The sequence below is a fragment of the Gopherus flavomarginatus genome, chromosome 1 (genome assembly GCF_025201925.1).
Source record: "Gopherus flavomarginatus isolate rGopFla2 chromosome 1, rGopFla2.mat.asm, whole genome shotgun sequence".
Lineage (NCBI taxonomy): Eukaryota > Metazoa > Chordata > Testudines > Testudinidae > Gopherus > Gopherus flavomarginatus.
In genome coordinates this window covers 303,444,737-303,465,665 of record NC_066617.1, presented here as the reverse complement: position 1 = coordinate 303,465,665, position 20,929 = coordinate 303,444,737, and the positions used below count along the sequence as shown (strand labels likewise).

Genomic DNA, 20,929 nt, shown 5'->3' with positions numbered 1-20,929 from the left:
ATTCAATGAAACATTCTTTACATTAATTGTATATATAATGGGAATTGATAATAGGCAGTACGTAATCTGTTTGCCATATATTGTGTTACATAAAACAACATACCTCAAAGACTTCAATACAAAGTGGGAGCTGCTTGGATCCGTTGAAAACAGGTCACATCTATTTGGGTGCTTTAGTATGGATTTAGGCATCCAGAGTTCAAATTTTGGTCATAATCCCTATTTACGATGGAAACTGTTTTGCAAGAATAGCAGGCTTGAGAGAGTGAGTGAGTGAGTGAGTGATTGTGTGTGTGTGTGTGAGAGAAGCTATATATAAAGTCCTAGGGCTAACAGGTTTGTGGAAACAGAAGCTCTTTGATTTTCTCTTTAGGTAAAATGGGAGAATTAAGGTTGAGTTCTTACCTGCTGCAAGACAAATTTGCTTATGCTGCTCTCTAGCTCCCCCTGCAGAGAGTTATAATTTGCATACACTTTTGAGGAGTTCCATAAAATAACCAAAACTGTATTATCTGGAGTTTTCCCATAATCCATACTCAAGAACTGCATAAAATGTTCTGAGAGAGAAAGTAGATGAGGTAATATATTTTATTGGATCAACTTCTGTTCGTGGAAGACAGAAGTTTTCAAGCTACACAGAACTCTTTTTCACGTCAGCCAAATACAAGATGGAACAAAATGTTTAACATAAGTAGTTAAAACATATTCTAAGTGACCATTCAAGATGAAGTGGCCTGTTAACACCTCCACCGGCTTGTTTCTAATATCCTGGGACCAAAAGGGCTATAACACCACATTTCACGTAATTCAGGTATGTGAAAGGGAACATGTCTAATAACTCACAGGAGTTATTCTTTGAGAGATATTAACCTCCCCCCTAAAAACAAAAAAAACCAAAATAACCCACGTCATTTAACATTAATTAAGGTTGCTCTCATCAGTACTCAAAGCCATAAAAATAAGGAAATAGAAGACTGAGGATTAACATTCTACACTGCAAATAGATAACAGCTGGCTAGGGCTAAGGGGTGTCAACTTTTGGGCTCTGGTTTTAAATGAAGCTTCTTAAACATTTTAAAAACCTTATTTACTTTATATGCAACAATAGTTTAGTTATATATTATAGACTTATAGAAAGAGACCTTCTAAAAACGTTAATTAATTACTGGCATGCAAAACCTTAAATTAGAGTGAATAAATGAAGACTCAAAACATCACTTCTGAAAGGTTGCCTACCCTGCTCTACCTTTTTTATTTTTTAGTTTACTGATGACAGCAACCTTAACTAACATTAAACAAAGTTTGTGAATTTATTTATTTTAATATAATTTTTATGTATGTGCTATTTAAATAATAAAGCATTTGAACATTTGATGACTTCAACGTATACGTTAACCTTTATATTTCAAACACTCATGGCCATGTTGACAAATAAACTAAAAGTAATCAAACTGTATTCAAGCAAAACATGTTTTTAATGCAACTTCCTTCAGTTTTACTGCAACTTCTAAATGACACAATTTAAAAAAAAAAAAAAGAAAAAACTGAGAAAGGATTCATAGTTATAATTTCCCACCCTTTTAAAAAAAGGTAGATATTCAGAAAGACATAATGCAGCATATAAATAATATACATAAAAAAGCTGTAATTTTGTTTCTTATTTTTGTGTAACTCTTTCTAAGGAAAGTAAGAAACAATTACCTTCAAAAACAAACTTCACCACTTAAACATTACAAACCCCAAAGAGCACAACTGGAGCTTATCAGAACCCAATCTGCTTTTGTTATAGCCCCTCCTCTGACCCTTCTTTGTAATAATGTTATGGTAGATTGAGGTAAATCAGTTATTAAAGGCTGCCATTGTTGGGTGGTAAGCTTGCCTTTGCGACAGATGGTCCCTTACACCAAAAATCACAATATTCAGCCAACTACCAGCCCCAGGAATGACATCCAGGAAAGGATGAGTGGGTTCCCTGCAACCTGAGTCTGACTATTATCATTATCAACATCTTTGTAAAACCCTGGGGGCTAAGCGCAAACCGAACTGAAGCATTCGGTACTGTTAATGTTTCCTGTCCTAAACTAACTTCAGATGTCTGCATTGGCATAGTCTGATGGGTATATGGCAATATGCATTGGCTAGATCTATTGAAGAAGTCCACTCATAATAAGGGTGATACCACAGAAGCCAGGGTCTGCATTCAAAATTTTATTTTATTCATCCACATGTTGAGCCTTCCGAGATCAGAAATGTTGTTGCATAGTGAAACAGATGGACTAGAAGCTGAAAAATCTTTCTTCTGAGTGAACACTCTCCATCACGCTCACATCTAGAAGATGAAATATTTTATTCTGGACCAGATTGTGTTATATGGTGTCACTGGAACTGGGTGATTGGATGAAAAATAGATGGGGTGGAGTCCTCAGCTTGAGGGAGTATCCCCGGCTGGCTCTCTCTCTGACTTTTTTGTGGCTGATGAAAACTATTCCTTTAGGAGATGGGGGAAAACTGCCCATTAGCTTCAGTTGTGGGCCTATGCAATCTTTGTCATAAAGTAGATTTTTGGTGTGGAGGGGAGGTCCCACTAGATATCCCCCCAGATCTCAAGTCCATTGTTTTCCCATGAAGAATCTGTTGTCCTTTTGCTGACATCTCCATGAGGATGAAAAGTGCCTCCATCTGAATGCTGGTCTGTACTCTTTTCTGTGGGCATTTAGTGGATCAGGGAGAGTCTGTTTGGATTTTGCTGCACTATCAGCCACTCCCTTTTCAAGCTTTTCTCCAAAAAGGGGGGAGCCTGAAAACGTGGCTGAACATAGGACCCACTTACATTGTTCACCTGCCTTCCAGGAACGTACCCAGAGGTGGCACTTGGCTCCTGAGCAGGAAACCATGGATCAGGGTGATAACCTTATTGAGCCCAACTCAGCTACAACTGCTGATGATACAGTTAGTTTCTTTAAAATGAAACCAAATTCAGGGTCATCTCTGTATTTAAAAGCTTTGACATATTCCAGTCAGGACAGAGATGCTATTGCAAGGTAGATACCTGCCAGAGATGCTTGGAGGATGGCAGAGGAGGCCTCAATGTTCTTTTTGAGAATGGCCTCTATCTTTCTATCAGTGGGTTTCTTCAGGTAGAACTCCCACTCTGAGGAAATAACCATATCCCGGACAATGACGTTACAGCGGCATCCACCTTCAGAATCTCAGTAACAGAGCCCTTTGGTTCTTGAATGTTATCTGAATTAACTCTTCTCAGTGTGTTTGCCCTTATCAGGCTTGTTCCATTCATCCCTAATCACTTCCTCAAAAGAGCAGTGAAGAGGTATTGCAGTTTCAGGGGAGGATTTTGAGGGAAGAAATGTATTCTGGGGTTTACTCTCAGGAACTTGTCCAGGTTGGATTTGAAATGTGGAATAAACCTTGTTGCATGTAACTTGAAAACAACCACTAAAACACACCATTGCTGTATTTTCCCCCTCATCCTGTTCAGATTCAGGATCAGACAGTTCACTTTCCCCAGTGGAGGAGTGGGAGAAAGAGGAATCAGAGGACTCACGTCTCCCGGATTTTTTGCGTTTTTCTCTTTTTTGATTTTTTAACCTTTTTTGTGTGCTTTGAGTGTGTAGACTGCTTCTGCTTTGGCGAGGCCTTTAGCAGCTTCCTTTTCTTAGGGCCTGGAGCTTTCTTGAGAGGTCTGACTCAGAATCATCTCCCTCTGGGTTCCATTTGCCCTCTGGGAAAGGGAAACTCATCCAAGTTCTCCTGGTCACCTTGGGAAGGAGGTGGGATGATTAGAAGTCCTGCTTCTTTCCCCACAGTGCTCATGACCCACTTTGTGGCAGTGGGAGGAAGGGGATTTGTGTCCTTGCAAACCTCCCCAATGTGTCTTGCAAGTGTTCCCCTCGGACTTACCCTGACTTGAGTGGTCAAGTTCCTCTTCACTTCTCGCTGCTCTTCATGGGGGTGTCCTGGTCCACCTTTCCCCCATTAGAGTTGCGGCTGCCTTGGGGGGCAGGAGTTCCTACCTGCTTGTCCGCAGCCCTAGAACCTAGTGGTTCCTAGACACAGGCTGGGCAAAACTCACCATCTGCCAAGATTAAGAAAGCAGCCAAAGCATGATTTGAATTTAACTCTGTGCTTTCCTGGCTGCTCTGCCATGCCTGCAAGGGACAGAGAAGAAGGCGAGGAGATGCTGCAGTTGAGGCTCAGAGAGGATTAACCCTCGAGGAGTTAATTGACCCAAGGAGGAGAAGGAAGCCAGAAGAGAGGGAGAATAGTTCTCCCGACTATTCAAAAACTGGGGAGAAACAGCTCAAATTAAAAAGGTAAGCATCTAGGCAGAGAACCTGGCAGCAAGTGGAAGCAGAGAGGTTGTGGAGGGAGCATGTGGTGTGAAAAGGCTGATCCACCTCCATGAAGCCACAATGAGAGGAGAGCTGCCCAAGTGTTCTTAACAGTGAGACATGCTGAGCAGTAGAATAATCAAGTTCAATAAATCCAACAGCGAAGAACATGAATACGTGTAGAAGGAACTTTTCACTATGCTTATTGTGGAAAGAAAACACAGCACTTATATGTCTAAAAGCTAACGTCAGTGAGATTTCAGTCAAGATTCATGGACTTGTCTCTTCTGGAAGGCTAACATGAAATTCCTTCCATCAGTTTAATGAATTTTGCCTCCAAGTGCCTATTTATTAACACATTTTATAGCTGAAAAATTTCTATTGTGAGTTCCTGACAAACTGTACTCCACAACAGAATTAGTTAAATTTAATGTGAATGTGATAGTAACTAGGAACCATTCTGGAACAAGCACAGAGCTTCCTCTGAGAAGTGATATATTGCTATGCATTTTGATATGGAAAGTCTCATGGGAGAAACTGAAAAAACAGTCTCTTTAGTACATCAGTAGCCAGTTTATTTTGCATCTCATTTAAAAACAAAAAATTCTGGGGAAAATATGTGCAGTGCTAGGTTTACTAATTGATATTGTTTCTTTATCACTGACAAAAGAAATATTACAAATAGTGAAATAAATTATCAATAAATGTCTTTAACTCACTCATGCTACAAGATATTTAAATCATTTAATTGGATTTAAAGCACTAACTACCAGTGCAAAAAATGTTTTTTGATATTAAAATTAATAATATAAAAATGGAATTTATACATAGATCCAAAGAATTGACTTGAAATACTTAGTGTTCCCATACATTTTATCACCTCAGGATGGGATGCAGAGGTAAAGTTTCTTAACTCCTTAAATGACTGTGTCTTGGAGCAGCTAGTCCTCGAACACACAAGAGGAGAGAACAGGAGTACTTGTGGCACCCTTAGAGACTAACAAATTTATTTCAGCATGAGCTTTCGTGAGCTACAGCTCACTTCTTCGGATGCAACAAGAGGAGAGGCAATTCTTGATTTAGTCCTAAGTGGAGTGCGGGATCTGGTCCAACAGGTGAATATAGCTGGACCACTCGGTAATAGTGACCACAATATAATTAAACTTAACATTCCTGTGGTGGGGAAAATAGCACTGCAGCCCAATACAGCAGCATTTAATTTCAGAAAAGGAGACTAAACAAAAAGTGAGGAAATGAGTTAAACAGAATTAAAAGGTACAATGCCAAAAGTGAAATCCCTGCAAGCTGCATGGACACTTTTTTAAAAGACACCATTATAGCAGCTCAACTTAACTGCATATCCCAAATTAAAAAACATAGTAAGACAATCAAAAAAGTGCCACTGTGGCTAAATAACAAAGTAAAAGAAGCAGTGAGAGGCAAAAAGGCATCCTTTAAAACGTGGAAGTTAAATCCTAGTGAGGAAAATAGAGCACAAACTGTCAAGTGAAGTGTACAAATATAATTAGGAACCCAAACAAGAATTTGAAGAACAGCTAGCCAAAGATTAAAAAAGTAATAGCTTTTTATTTATTTATTTATTTTTTAATTTAAAGTACATCAGAAGCAGGAAGACTGCTACAAAACAACAGTGGGGCCACTGGACAATCAAAATTCCAAAGGAGCACTCAAGGACAATATGGCCATTGCGGAGAAACAAAATGAATTCTTTGCATCGGTTTGCACAACTGAGGATGTGAGGGAGATTCCCAAACCTGAGCCATTTTTCATAGGTGACAAATTTGAGGAACAGTCAACCCACTGGGACCAGATGGTATTCCCCCAAGAATTCTGAAGAAACTCAAATGTGAAATTGCAGGACTACTAACTGTGGTTTCAAGTATCAGAGGGGTAGCCGTGTTAGTCTGGATCTGTAAAAAGCAACAGAGTCCTGTGGCACCTTTAAAACTAACAGATGTATTGGAGCATAAGCTTTTGTGAGTGAATATCTATCATTCAGTCAGCAGGCAAAAGTGGGTCAAGATAGGGAGCTATCAGAAGAAAGAAACGTAAAACAGTGAAGAATAGCCATTAAGAAGACCTCAAAGGAGAAGCAGTAGCCACAGCAGTACCACTTACAGAAAAGAAGGAGACTTAGAGAGCACAGAGAGAGAAGAATATGGAGAGTAAGCACGACCGCTACAATGTAAAATATAGATAGAAATAGTATTAATGAATGTGTGTCTGTACATTTGGGTTATAAACGTGTGTTTTTTGTTATGAATTCTGTTCCATATGTATAAAGTTTAAGATTGCTGCCAGTGACTGCAGGAGACTGATCACTGCATGCAGAACACAGCTGCTTAGTATTGCTTTAACTCTATATTTATGGTTCAGGAACTTTTAACCTGTACCCAAGGGCTGTGCTAAGGAATTTTGATTTATTTGTACACAGACCAGTTATTGTGTTTGATTAGTCACCAAGACACCCATAGTGCGATGATGCCACTAGAACATGATGTCCTCAGGACAATTCTTCCTGCATTGGAATCTGTCTCCAAAATAGCTGATTAATGATGGGATCCAATCCCACACCAGGACGGAGCTTGACTGTCAGCCATGGTGAAGAAGATTCTCTTGGAAAGGGGTTGGAATCCACAGCCATTCAAAATGACCAATCGCATAGCAGGCAGAATTTTTTGTTTAGATGGATCAACTAGTACTAAATACAGGGTTTGTTTTCGTAGGGGAAGATCTCCCTCAAGAATCTATGCAGAGGCTGTATTTTAAAGTTAAGATACAAGGCACTGTGATGTGTCTAGCTCTTCTAGCTAAGGGCAGAATTAACTAATGATAGGAAGAGTTTGGCCAGATTAACCAGTCAGCACTAGAGTCAGCAGGGAGAATGCTTCCCCCACAATACAGTACAGCCAAGTTCACCAATTATACTCAAGACAGGCTGAGTACTGTGGATATCTGTGGATGAATCTAACTTAAGGGACATAGTGTGGCCTTCCTGTGTATTTGACCTCATGTGAGGTTGAAAGCTTTTAATTAGGAATAATTTATTAATGAACTTCAGTCCTCTAATTGCCATGGTTATACATTGTGGGCACAGGTTTCTAACCCTAATCCTTACAAGTTAACTACTGAGAAAAGGGCAATGCAACTGTAGACTTGCACCTAACATCCTAATTAGTGCTGAAGGTGACTGTGAGGCTGTCATAACATTTCTTCCCAGATCTGGACCTTACCGTCCAAAATATGGGTGTTAGCATGAAAACCTCCAAACTTAGTTACCAGCTTGGACCTGGTAATTGCTGCCACCAGCCAGGAATTATACAGTGCCTAGCTCACTGTGGTCTCCCCAAAATCTTCCCTGGGGGACCCCAAGACTCAGATTCCTTGAGTCTCACAACAAAGGGGAATAAACCAGTTCCCTTCCCCCTCTTCCCCTCCAGGTGTTCCCTCCCTGGGTTCCTGGAGAGATATACAGAAGCAAGCTCCGTGAATCTAAACAAAGGGATTCCACCCTCCCTGCTTCAAGTCCTTGAAACACAAGCACCGAGAGATCTAACCTCTCTCCCCCCTCACCCAGAGGGTATGCAAAGTCAGGCTTAGTAAATCTAACACAGAGATTTTTCCCCCTGACTTCTTCCTACCACCAATCCCCTGGTGAGCTGCAGACTCAATTCCCTGGAGTCCCCACTAAAGAAAAACTCCAACAGGTCTTAAAAAGAAAGCTTTATATAAAAAGAATGAAAAAGCACATAAAATGGTCTCTGTACTAAGGTGACAATATACAGGGTCAATTGCTTAAAGGAAAAAAATGAATAAACAGCCTTATCCAAAAAGAATACAATTTAACACATTCCAGCAACTACACACATGTAAATACAAAAAAAAAAACAATATAAACCTATTGTCTTACTATCCTTGTACTTACAACTTGGAAACAGAAGATTAGAAAGCCTGGCGATTCCTGTGGTCACTCTCAGAGCTGAGAAAAAAGAACAGATCAAGAACAAAGGACTCACACCCAAAACTTCCCTCCACCCAGATTTGAAAAAGTCTTGTTTCCTGATTGGTCCTCTGGTCAGGTGTTTGGTTCCCTGTGTTAACCCTTTACAGATAAAAGAACATTAACCCTTAGCTATCTGTTTATGACAGAGGCCCCCAAAAGAGGCTAATATGCTAGTCCTGGTTAAGTCAGGGAGGTGTAGAAATTGGAAACATAATTTAGTAGGTAGCCAAAGCTCAGAAAGCAACAGTAAAGAGAACAAGGAGTGAAAATATGAGTCTGCAGAAATGCCACAGCCTGTGGATACAGAAAGAGGAAGTTGTTTTTTTGTTTTTTAAACAGGCAGGCTTTGAATCTTCACAACAGTCTTCCGTCATTTGTAAAACTCAACTATGATATTAAATGTAGTGGAGTTTATGTATGTGATATCTTTCTAAAAGGAAAAGGTGAGATTTTCCTGAATACTGTGCTGGAAGGCTTATGGGTGGAAGAAGCATTTATGAATTTGACCTTTGAGAAAACTCGTTAGGATGGATTTGTTTAGGAGGTTAGTCGAGGCTCATAAACAAACAGTGATAGTCATCAAGAAAAAAAGTATTCTGCACAGTGCAATAATGAAAGGGCCTCTGAGGAATCAGGGTATATATGCATTAAATATTCAGGTTGGAAATGGGAAGTTATTGCATTATAAGGTACATTGGATTATAAGGAATAGCCAACAAGGACTTGTCAAGAACAAATCATGAGAAACCTGATTTCCTTTTTATACAGGGTTACTGCCCTAGTATATAGAGGGAAGCAGTAGAAGTGACATATCTTGATTTCAGTAAGGCTTTTGACTCAATCCCACATGATATTCTCATAAGCAAACTATGAAAATGTGGTCTAGATGAAATTACTATAAGGTGGGTTCACAACTGATTGAAAGACTGTACTCAAAGAATAGTTTTTAATGGTTCATTGCCAAACTAGAATGATCTAATGGAGTCCAACAGGCAGCAGTCTAGGGTCAAATACTATTCATTAATGATTTGGCCAATGGAGTGGAGACTATGCTTATAAAATTTGTATATGACACCAAGCTGGGAGACCTTGCAAGCACTTTGGAGGACAAGATTAGATTCAAAATGATCTGGACAAATTGGAGAATGGATTTGAGTTCAATAAGATGAAATTCAATAAAGACAAGTGCAAAGTACTACATTAATGCAGGGAAAAAAATCAAATGCACCATTACAAAATGCGGAACAACAGGATAGGTGGTAGTACTGCTGGAAAGGATCTAGGGTAATAGAGGCTCACACATTGAATATGAGTCAACAATGTGATGCAGCTGTGAAAATGTGAGTATCATTCTGGAGTGTATTAACAGTAGTGTTGTATGTAAGATACAGGAGATAATTGTCCTGCTCTTCTTGGCACTGGCAAGACCTCAGTGGGAATACTGTGCCCAATTCTGGGCATCATACTTTAGGAAAGACATGGATAAACTGGAGAGAGTTCACAGGAAAGCAACAAAAATGATAAAAGATTTAGACAACCTGATCTATGAGGAAAGGTTAAAAAAACTGTGCATGATTACTCTTGAGAAAAGCAGACTGAGGAGGGGTGGGCTTATAACAGTCTTCAAACGTTATTTAGGTTAGATATTAGGAAAACCTTTCTAATTATAAAGGTAGCGAAGCACTGGAATAGGCAACTATGGGAGGTTGTTGAATCCCCATCACTGGAGGTTTTTAATAAGTGGTCGAACAAACCTGTCCAGAATAGTCTGGATTTACTTAATCCTGCCTCGGCACAGGGGGGCTAGACTTGTTGACTGGTTCTATGATTATGCACAGGTAGTGAAAGATCAGGAACAGACTGTGCACATAGGAGTATGAGGAGGTTATGTGGATTTGGTTCATGGTGTTTTGTGGTCACAAAATAGGTATGGTTCATACCCCCTTTCTACTGACCATACACAAATGTGCTCAGAAAAGAGTATTACATAAGTTTGCCATGTAGTCTCTGAAACGGATGCCCCAAATATCTGCTGGGGGTAATAGGGGGGACTACGTGCCCTGTCATTAGGAAAGGGCAGAATTCTCAAGGTAAACAAGCAAGCCTTTTTCAACAGCTCCCACCCAAGTTTGTAGCCACTGGATTTAGCTTGCATTCTTCATTCTGGTGGAGTACTGGAGTCAACGGGAGAGTGCTCAGCAGTCGATATATTGCATCTATACTAGACCCCTGCTGGATCGATCTCTGTCCACTGATCCGGCAGGTAGTATAGACAAGCCCTACCGTAGTTAAGAGTTTCATATTGCCTGTTAAGCTCTAGCTGCATACAAACATAAAACAGAAGTGTACAAAAAACTTGAAATTGCACTTGGTCTCAACAGCTGTCATAAATGTAGGAGTTTATGTTAGATAGTTAGGAATGTGAGTCAGATCCTGGGGCTAATATAATTTGTGGGGAAGTAGGTTAAAAGTGTTAATGCCTATAGATCTATTGGGAGAGAGACTTTGGTGTGTTGGCATATAAGTAACTGACTAAACTGTCTTGTGCTTTAGCTTTGGATTCTTCCTGTTCCGGTATCACCCCGTTGCCTTAGTTGCCCAGAGTCGGTCGGTTTTCTAGTTTATGTTGACCAAACCATAGTCAAATATTATTTGTGTCTTCTTATATCCTAAACTATTAGGTGTGATTGTTAAGGGTATTTAATAAAATTCTATTAAACTAAATTTAACGTTCAAGTCCTTTTCATTAGTTAAGCAATCAAAATTAAAAGAAATCTATAAAAGATGGTACTGGTAATCAGTAAGCAATTAAAGTTTGTTTTATACCCTATCTTTCTTATAGTATCATATCTTGTAGATTTCTACACTCAGTGTTAGCCCAGAATTTTTTCAGATTAGTTTCCTCTTAATCTTGTCATTTCTATTTGTATCCAGGTGTCTATTTGTGTCCTAACTGTATTTCTCACTGTCTGGCAGTTCACCGGCACTGTCAACACTTTTGATATATAATGCCTTCCCTCAACCCTCTTCATTTTTTAACCACTATATAGATTGTATCAGTTTATACCGACATCTCTCTCTCTCTCTCTCACACACACACACACACACACACACACAGAACAATGGTCCAGAGCTGTTACCCTGCACAAAGTGAAAAAAGATCCAAATCTATACTATAGTGAATACATCTTCATAAGTTTCTGGGTAAACTGATTTTATTCCAGTCAATCATAACCTTACCTGTATATACTAATGGTACACAATCTACTTACATACCTTACATAGTATGGGCACACAATTCCAGTTTGCAAAATTCTATAGGTTTGAGAGATTGTCCCTATACTAAAATTGAGAGTTTAAGTAACGAGGTTTTTCTGCTTAAGCCAATGAAACCATTCATGGTTCAGGTGATAAAGGGTACGTCTATACTACAGGATAAATTCGAATTAGCTTAAACCGATTTTATAAAACAGATATTATAAAGTCGATTGTGCGCATCCACACTAGGCACATTAATTCGGTGGTGTGCATCCGTGGTCCGAGGCTAGCATCAATTTCTGGAGCGGTGCACTGTGGGTAGCTACTGTAAAAGAATGAGGCCAATAACGTCGATTTGCGTCCACACTAACCCTAAATCGATATAGTAATATCGATTTTAGCGTTACTCTCGTTTTGTAGGAATACAGAAATCGATTTAAAGAGCCCTTTAAATCGATATAAAGAGCAGTGTAGTGTGGACGGGTGCAGCGTTAAATCGATTTAACGCTGTTAAAATCGGTTTAACAGCGTCGTGTGGACCAGGCCAAAGAAACATAGGAAGCTATGGGATACGCAGTTGCAACGCCCAATATTGCATGACATAGAATCTTTCATATTTGTTACATAATGTTGCACAAAATGAATGCAAACTCTATGCTTTCTAAAGGTGTACCTACCAGGATTTATCAATTAATTTGTCAAAGAATTTATCTGATGAATTCGGCAATATTTTCAAGCTTTTTTCCATTACTCATCCAGCTCTAGTGTCTATCCATGTATGATAATGCCACGACAAATGCATAAACATGCAAAGCAAGCAACATAACTTTACTGCCTCACATATGCATTCTTTCCTAAAGTATGCAACAAAAATTTTATACGTCCGAATACCAAACCATGTAACAGTCCCATATCAAGAAATAATATACCTGTGTTCTAACTTGCATATTTACCTGCATACTTACCCACAAATTTACCCATAAATACCCATTTAAAACCACAAATTGCTGTTCACTAAGCTGTGATCTAAAATTATTTGCTCATTTAAATAGCTAATTGTGCATTTTTATAAAACTAACCCAGAAGATAGTATTGATTAAAAAGTTCAACACAATAATTTAATATTTTAAAGGTTATTGTTAATGAATTAAATATCTGAAATATATATCCATAATACAAAGTCTTAATCTAATAACCTTCCACAAATACAAAATTAGAAGGATTTAATTATTTAAACTAGTTAAAATAATTAAATAAACCAAGTATTTATTTAAAATCTTCTTTACAAATCCATATAATCTCTATTTTGAATATAAAAGAATAGTTTGCTCAGTCTTCCTTTTTCCTAGCATATGCATGAATGGATTTAATATTCTAAGTCTGACTTCTTTGACATTCCTAATTAAACAAACAAACCATTTTAATAAATTATTGTAATTGCTTTTAAACTAATATACGTAAAATGAGCAGCAAACTAGCACAATCCAATATATAAGTGGAATATTTATAATTATAGACTTTGTCAATAATAAAGTGCACCAACTGTGCACATATCTGACTTGCAAGAGAAACAAGAATGCTAATCAGTTCATTAGAGGCTTCTAGGTTGTGATATTTAGCGACAGGATGTAATAGCTGACTTGTTCATGGAGCATAATTGTACTCAGGATGAATAATTGTTTCCAACAAAGCACCATCCTTCCTGTTTCAGATTACCTGCTGGCTGCTTTTTATGAGCAGCATACCTTTCAGGACATCAGCATCATTCAACTTCCTCTGCCATAGAAATAAAAGTAAAGATAGGTCCAAACTTCATCATGCTCCGTAGGATTATCTAACCTTTACATCAAGTATCCTTTGCTTTAGTAATTTATTGTGGCTCCTGTTTTCCTGAAAGTGAGCTTCTTTAATTAGTGTGCTCACAGGCATTACCAGAAACCAATATGCAAGTCTACTGTTCCTAAATTACTGCCTGTCTACAGGGAGAGTTATTGGTGAGGATAACTACTTCAGTTAATAGTGTTTACTGATCAAAACAACAGTTAAAATGTCACATTTGGATATTCTAATATGGGAAAATAATTGGAAAAAATGATCATGACACGTTCTGTACCAACAAACTTATTCTAATGTCAAACAAGATTAAAACAGCCCACAATATATATGACTTAGGGCAGGGATCAGTAACCTCTGGTATGCGGCTCTGGCGGGTCGGGCCAGTTTGTTTACCTACCACGTCGGCAGGTTCGGCTGATCGCAGCTCCCACTGGCTGCAGTTTGCCGTCCCAGGCCAATGGGGGCGGCAGGAAGCCGCAGTCAGCACATCCCTCGCCTGCACCACTTCCTGCAGCCTCCATTGGCCTGGAACGGCGAATCACGGCAAGTGGGAGCCACGATCGGCTGAACCTGCCGACACGGCAGGTAAACAAACTGGCCTGGCCAGCCAGGGTGCTTACTCTGGCAAGCTGCATGCCAGAGGTTGCCAACTCCTGACTTAAGGGAATAAAAGAATATGACACTCCTATTAAAATATAGTATTTTAATTGCTTTTCAGAGTAGCAAAAATCGCATTGGTGTCTAAATTATTAGTGGTCTCTAGGATAATGCTTTTGAATATACTGACATCAAATATTCATAATGCAACAAAAATGTATCAAAATACATTAAAATAAATCCTTGATAAGAATAACCAATACTAATCCACCCAAAGAAAAGTAGCATGATTCTACTTCATCACATGCTTGTCTATTCTCAGGAGCTCAGCCACCACAATAATGGGAGCTATATAAAATCCTATTTTCTATTCTATGCCATCTAAAATTTGCTAGGAAAAGGTTTTACAAATATAAAACCTCCCCCATTTCCCTAATTGTTTCCTCAATAATTCTCACATTCTGATTGCTTGTTTTCCTCTTGCCACATTGTATATTTCACATATTCCCTATCCACTACAAGTATCTAACACCAAACCCATTTGTTACATAAAGCCAGCACCTCTAACAAAACATTTCAGTACATTAACTTCTAACTTAAAATTATTCTTGCTCTTGTCGCTGTGAGGGACACTCTTCAGAATGGGAATGAAAGCAGTGTTATCCCTTGAGTCTTCAGATACTGAAACAGTAGCTCTTTGAAGGTGCAAACTACACCACTTATCTCCATGGTTAACTCAAAAGCATAAACACGATGTTAGAACTGTCAACACAGTTAACTATTTCAGTGTTTATCACTTTAACAGAAACTTCCAACTAATGAGAGTTTTTCAGATGGAAACAAATACTTCCCATCCTCTATCAGTTTAAAGTGAATGGCTGAACAGAGGAGCCTTGCAATGCTTTCTGTTTTGCCCTTGAGCCTCTGAATGAACTTTTACATAATGGTGTGACAAAAAAACGGTTACCTACCTTTTCGTAACTGTTGTTCTTCAAGATATGCCAACATGCAGAGTCAGCAGAGATTTTTGCCTTAGCGGTGTCCATAGGGTCAGCTGTGGGTGGAGGAGGATATAACATTAAAGAGGTTGTTGGACTCCTCCGCTAGCTTCTTGACCTCCAAGTTCAGGCTGGTAGCCATTCTTCTGAGCAGGGCCTGATGCTCCTTGAATTCGTCGGGGGGTGAGGGGTGGGGCCTGCAACCACTTTGTCCAGCGACAACAAAGATGGCTGCACAGCAGAGGGAAGGGGCGGCTTCCCCTTGCTCATTTGGGGACGGATTCTTGGGTGTCGGGGTCCACTGTGTTGCCCCTACATTGGATTCAGCACTGTGCTCCAACTTAGGTGCTGGCTGCAACTTGTCCAATGCAGCCTGGGAGGAATGGTACGAATATGGGACCAGCATAACAGGTATATCCCATGGGTTCCAGTACTGAGTGGGCCATTGCCCCATGCCTCCGCACTGCTGCCGCAGGAGTCACACTGGTCTTGCAGGCTGGTGGTGATTCAACTTCTATAGGCGAGGGGCTGAACTCCACTTCAGGCTCAAATCACTGCCCTTCTGGTGACAAGGGCAGCGCCATAGATGCCTCAGTCTGTCAACTGACCCTCGGCAATCGGTGCCACAACCAGGAACAATCCTGCACTGGGAGTGGAGGGGGGGACTGCCTTGGCAATGGTGATCTGTGTCATAGCGAACTCTGACGGGAGGCCCGACAGTGCCATGGGTACAAGGATTGACGTCACAACTCAGGTATCCCATGCTTTGCAGGTAGAGACATTGGTGTCAGGGACCTGGGTCTTCTAATCAGGGACTGAGGTCATGGTGCCAGGGTCTGAGTCCGTGATGGGGACCGGCACCTGCGGTCCGGGGATAAGGAATATTCTGCCGCTTTAGGGGGCGGTCCCATAAGTGGCTTGCCCATAGATGCCGGGCTCTTGGCTGGGTCCATCACCTGGCTTGGCATTTGCGGTGCTGGTCAGTCTACTTGCTCTTTAGCCGCCAGGTCCGCTTCAGGCACAGATGACCCTACTAAGGGCTAGGACCCTCTGCCGCTCCCAGGAGTTGGAGGCACGTCCCTGGCTGGACTAGATGGTCCAACTGCAATGGTACACCTGAGCAGATCTGGGGTGGGCACGTGGCCCAACGCAGGTCTTTTGCCTGAAGCCCCCTTTTTCTTCAGTGCTGCCTGCACAATGAACATGGCTTAAAGCCTGGGGAACAGGGCATGCCCTACTCTGAGGCGAAGTCCTAGCCAGGACTCTAACTCCTAAACAACTACTCTAACACTAAAGATCAAACTAAGAATCTATCAACTTACAACAAAGGAGACAGAACAACTGACTAAGAATCACTAACGCTCTTGTGATGCAAGACAAGATGCTCTGATCAATGATCACGGGTGGTAAGAAGGAAGTGAGAGGGTATAGGGTCAGCAGCACCTAATATATCAATGCATGAGCGTGGCACTCAAGAGGGCACTACAGCTGACCCTATATATACTGCTAAGGCAAAAATCTCCACTGACTGCATGTGGGCAAGCACACATCTAGAAGGGATCGACATAAGCAAACACTCGAAGAAGAAAAATGACATTCTGTTCTGTTTCCTTGCTACTACTTAGTGTGGGGGAGAGGATCGGAAGACATAAGGGTTTCACTAGGATTATTTACCCCTAACTCAGAAGAGGAAATTAGGAGTGCAAAAGGTGCTTCTCCTGAATTTTTGTACTTGGGCTGCAAGGGGTTGCTGTTGTGATTGAAAGTAGTCTCCTCTTTCTCTTCCTTACTCCTCCTGCTTTCTTGCCAGCTGTCTCCCTTATGGCAAAGAAAGCACTTGGAAGGGAGGCAAAGAGAGCAGCCATAGAGATAAGATATATGTAATAAAACCTGGACACCAGCAGGTAGGAAGAAATGGATCCACTAATAGAGCCAAGTTTTTGCCTAAGGGGAAGAGGAAAAATCAGAGCCATTACTTTTATATAAAAAACATGAAAACACGGAGTTTTGTCAAAAAAATAAAAAGAGGCAGAAGCTGTCTTCGTGGATGATGAGTTTCATAAGCTGAGACTATCAATGAACTTGAAAAACTTTGCAGGCCACCTATTCAAAAGTGGACAGAATCCCAATGGGAATATACAACCCTCCTATTTCTGTGTTCTATATTCAAGGTGAAATGATACATGGCTTAGAACTCTCTTTATAAAAGTAGTTTTTAATACTCTTATTGTAATACATTCACCCTTTCACTCAGTAAAAAAAAAGTTTCCATGTTTTCCATGTACAAAATTCAGAATCATTGCCATTAGGCAATATTTTCATAGTATGCATTACTGGTCAATTTTTTTATTTTTCTGCATACTTAGTCTTTGAGAGTCAAATGTGAATGCTGCAAACTAGACAAAGGTTATACAAATAAATTTGAAGTGTTAAGTAAACATTAGGCAAGCCCTCCTAAGATATTTAGCTGTCAAAAGGATATAGACATCTTTGTCACAAACTTGTCATGGATATCATCAGGAGGGGGAAAGATCTTCAAATCCTTCTCAAGCTGTTGAAGCTGCCTTTCCATCTGCTTCAGGTTCTTCTCCAGGTTTTCTGCTGAGACTAAAATATAATATATTCATTCTCTCAACAGCTCATAAAAGGAAAACTAGTAAGAAATGCCTATTTGTAAAAGATTTTTGTTATACCAATACCACACATCTAATTCTGAAATGGAATTGTATCAGATAATCACAGGGCAGGGATACTAGTTCTTTGTATACTATTTATTTTTTTCTTAATTACACAATTTCCTCACTGTGATTGGTTGTATCCATTTTAAATAATCACTGCATTTTTTCCTCAACCATGCAGTATGCAAAGCTGTACCTTCTGATTGGTTCTTAATGGGTGTCAGCCAATCCAAAAGCAGGGTTTTGCATTAAAAACAAAAGTTTATTTTTAAATTACCTGTACTGTGAAAATAGCAATCTCTGATTAATGATTATAGTAAGAAAGTTCAAGACATTTCCCTGCAATAAAGTTGCTTGCCTCAGCTTCACAATTCTGAAGAAAAAAACCCCTACTAATATTTATATGAAACAAGGAGAGAAAAGAGAATTCAAATCCCCAAATATAGAGAAAATAGGGCTATTAAAGAGCTGGAAGAGAATTTCCTTTAAATAACAACCCAAATTTCTGACCCATTGTTTCCCTCAGTTCAGATCTGAAGCATGATGTAAACTAACACACATTTGTTATTCTGAGGGAAAGTACCCTGCCAATCAGAAGAGAATAACAGAGTGTTTGGGAGAAAGTTCAGAAGGATGAAACGAGGAGAGAGAGAGAGAGAGAAAACATGCGTAAGTTTTACTTTATCAGGAACAAAACGTGAATTACCTTTCAGTTGTCTGGCACTCTAGTTTACATTTGAAATATTTAATTAAAAATGTCAGTACAGAAATGAGGATAGTTCCTGACAGCTTGGTAAATCATATCCTGGGCTCATATGAATTTGTGCAATCAAGGATATGGTTATCACATCACACACAAGAGGTAAGTAAACTTCAGTCAACATTAAAATGTTCTTCATAAAAATAATAAAATATTTATAAATAATATACTTTAATATTAGTCTGGAAATATTGACATTGTAGAGTTTTTCATTATCAGCTTGTTATATTAATTACAAAACCTAAAATTACTTACTATACTTTTTAGAATTTCACATACATTTTACCTATGCCGTTTTTGGGGTGAAATTTTGAGCCTACAGAAGTCAATGTGAATTTTGCCATTGATCTCAGTGAGGTCAGCATTTCAACAATGGAGTCGAATGCAGAGATGAATGGACTGAGAACGGTTCATAATACCCAGAAGTGTTCAGAATGTGTGACACATTCACTGGTTGCATATGCTTTCATAAAAAGTGGCATAGTCTCACTCATGAATTATCACCACACATCTTCATCTTAGTGACTACTAAGTAATGATCACCAGTAGATAAGCTGATTAATATGGGTAGTTAGAGAGACTACAGCTCTGCTAAGTGTATATCTACACACAAACTGCTGCTACACATAAAGCGCTTCAGTGAAGAGAGTACCTATGCCAATGGGAGGGCTTCTCCAGTCATCACAGGTACTCCGCCTCCCTGGGATCCAGTAGCTAGGTTGACAGGAGAACTCTCCCATCAACCTAGGGCTATCTACATCAGGGTTTAAACATGTCGCAGAGGAGTATGGATTTTTCACACCCCTGAGTAATGTAGTTATACCAATCTAATTTCCTAGTGCAGACCAGGCCTCAGTAATAATGCTGACATGCACATGAATTAAGCTCTGTCTCTTCACAAATTTTAGAAGCAGGAATATAATAAGTCCATAGTTAAATGCCATGTTATAGTTATGTATAGCAGAAGAATGCAGGCCTTCAGAGATAGACACATAGTGAAACAGACCAATCCAAGTAATCATCTCCTAGGAAAGCAATATTTGATATGATGCAGAGAAATTCCTCTGGCCAGATTTAGGTGACCCTCCCAAACCACGAACAAATCCAAGCAGGAGCTAATTTGAATTATTCTGATATATCATGACTTATCTTTCTCAGGACTTTGTTGAATTTAGTGAGGGGATGGGAAATAGAAAGGGAGGAAAGGTGTGAATGGAAACATCTCTCCTACAAAAGCATTATATGGAGTGAAAATATAGGGTCAGATTCTGTGCTATGTATTCAAGACCAAAGAATATGCAGCCCAGAACTAAAGCCAATTTTGCTCCCTTTGAATCCCGGACTGTTCCAGGGTCTGGACAGCCCACTGACAATACAGACTGGAGGGTAAGCAGAGGGTGTCCTTCCAGGGGTTCCCTATTAAGTAGAGGACTGCTTGCAATCTCTGCAGCACTATGGGCATGCCCTTCCCACCTGCCTCTGGCACACATCTCATGCTGCAGCTTGCAAATGTGACCTCTGGAGGCAGTCATATGTTTTGTCTACCACAATTCCTTTGCCAGGGGAAATTGTACCCCAGAGGGTTACATGGGTTTTCAGGACCTGTTACACCATTTTGACTCTTATGTGCCATAAAGGGGCTGAAGAAAGAGTGAAAATCTCCCTCATATGATCACTTCCTTCTCCGAAACAAAACAAGATATTTGGACTGATCCCTAGAAACCAAGCTTCTTTTTAGACAACCACATTTTAGAAAAATGGAATCCAACATGTAGTGTAAGAGACCACTGATGACACGTGAAATTAATTCTGCCAACCTGGTACTGCATTCACCTCTTCTAGCTCATGAATACTGGAAATAAATAAAATAGCACACAGAATAATTCAGAGAATGCCAAAATATATTATTGACATAGTACAGGAAAACAGAGCACACTAGGTATTTGAAGTAAAATATAGCTGCAGAACTATTGAGAAGACTTATCTTAGAATGACAAAGGAATTAATACTAATAATTAAAAAAAACCAGCTGTTGCCTGACAGATAGTCTAGAGCTCCAAGACAATGACGGGGACAAAGAACCCAAAAAGATATGAAAAAACACCCCACATGGACTGAGATGTCCATTAGCAGCAACATGATAAGAGCTGGTTGGATAAAAGTGACTCACTGAGCACATTAGAGGGAAGAGCCTGCCAAAACAGAATTCACTTTCACTTCCTGCTAGGATAATCTTTTTCCTCAGGGACAACAAGGGGACTGTGTTCTTTTCTGGCTTTCCCGCTCTTTATCTCAGTCTACCACTACCTAAACCAGGGGTCGGCAACCTTTCAGAAGTGGTGTGCTGAGTCTTCATTTATTCACTCTAATTTAAGGTTTCACGTGCCAGTAATACATTTTAATGTTTTCAGAAGGTGTCTTTCCATAAG

The 20,929-nt window shown here is 39.7% G+C and overlaps 1 protein-coding gene across 4 annotated transcripts in view; it reads right to left on the bottom strand.

The window, feature by feature from the left end:
- DIAPH3 (diaphanous related formin 3) overlaps positions 1 to 20,929 on the bottom strand; it is a 555,175-nt gene that overhangs the window by 171,358 nt on the left and 362,888 nt on the right. For all 4 annotated transcript variants that reach the window (XM_050947581.1, XM_050947589.1, XM_050947561.1 and 1 more), the window contains one exon: positions 17,545 to 17,669. In XM_050947581.1, coding sequence (XP_050803538.1) covers positions 17,545 to 17,669 — 125 coding nt within the window. The remainder of the gene's footprint in view (positions 1 to 17,544; positions 17,670 to 20,929) is intronic.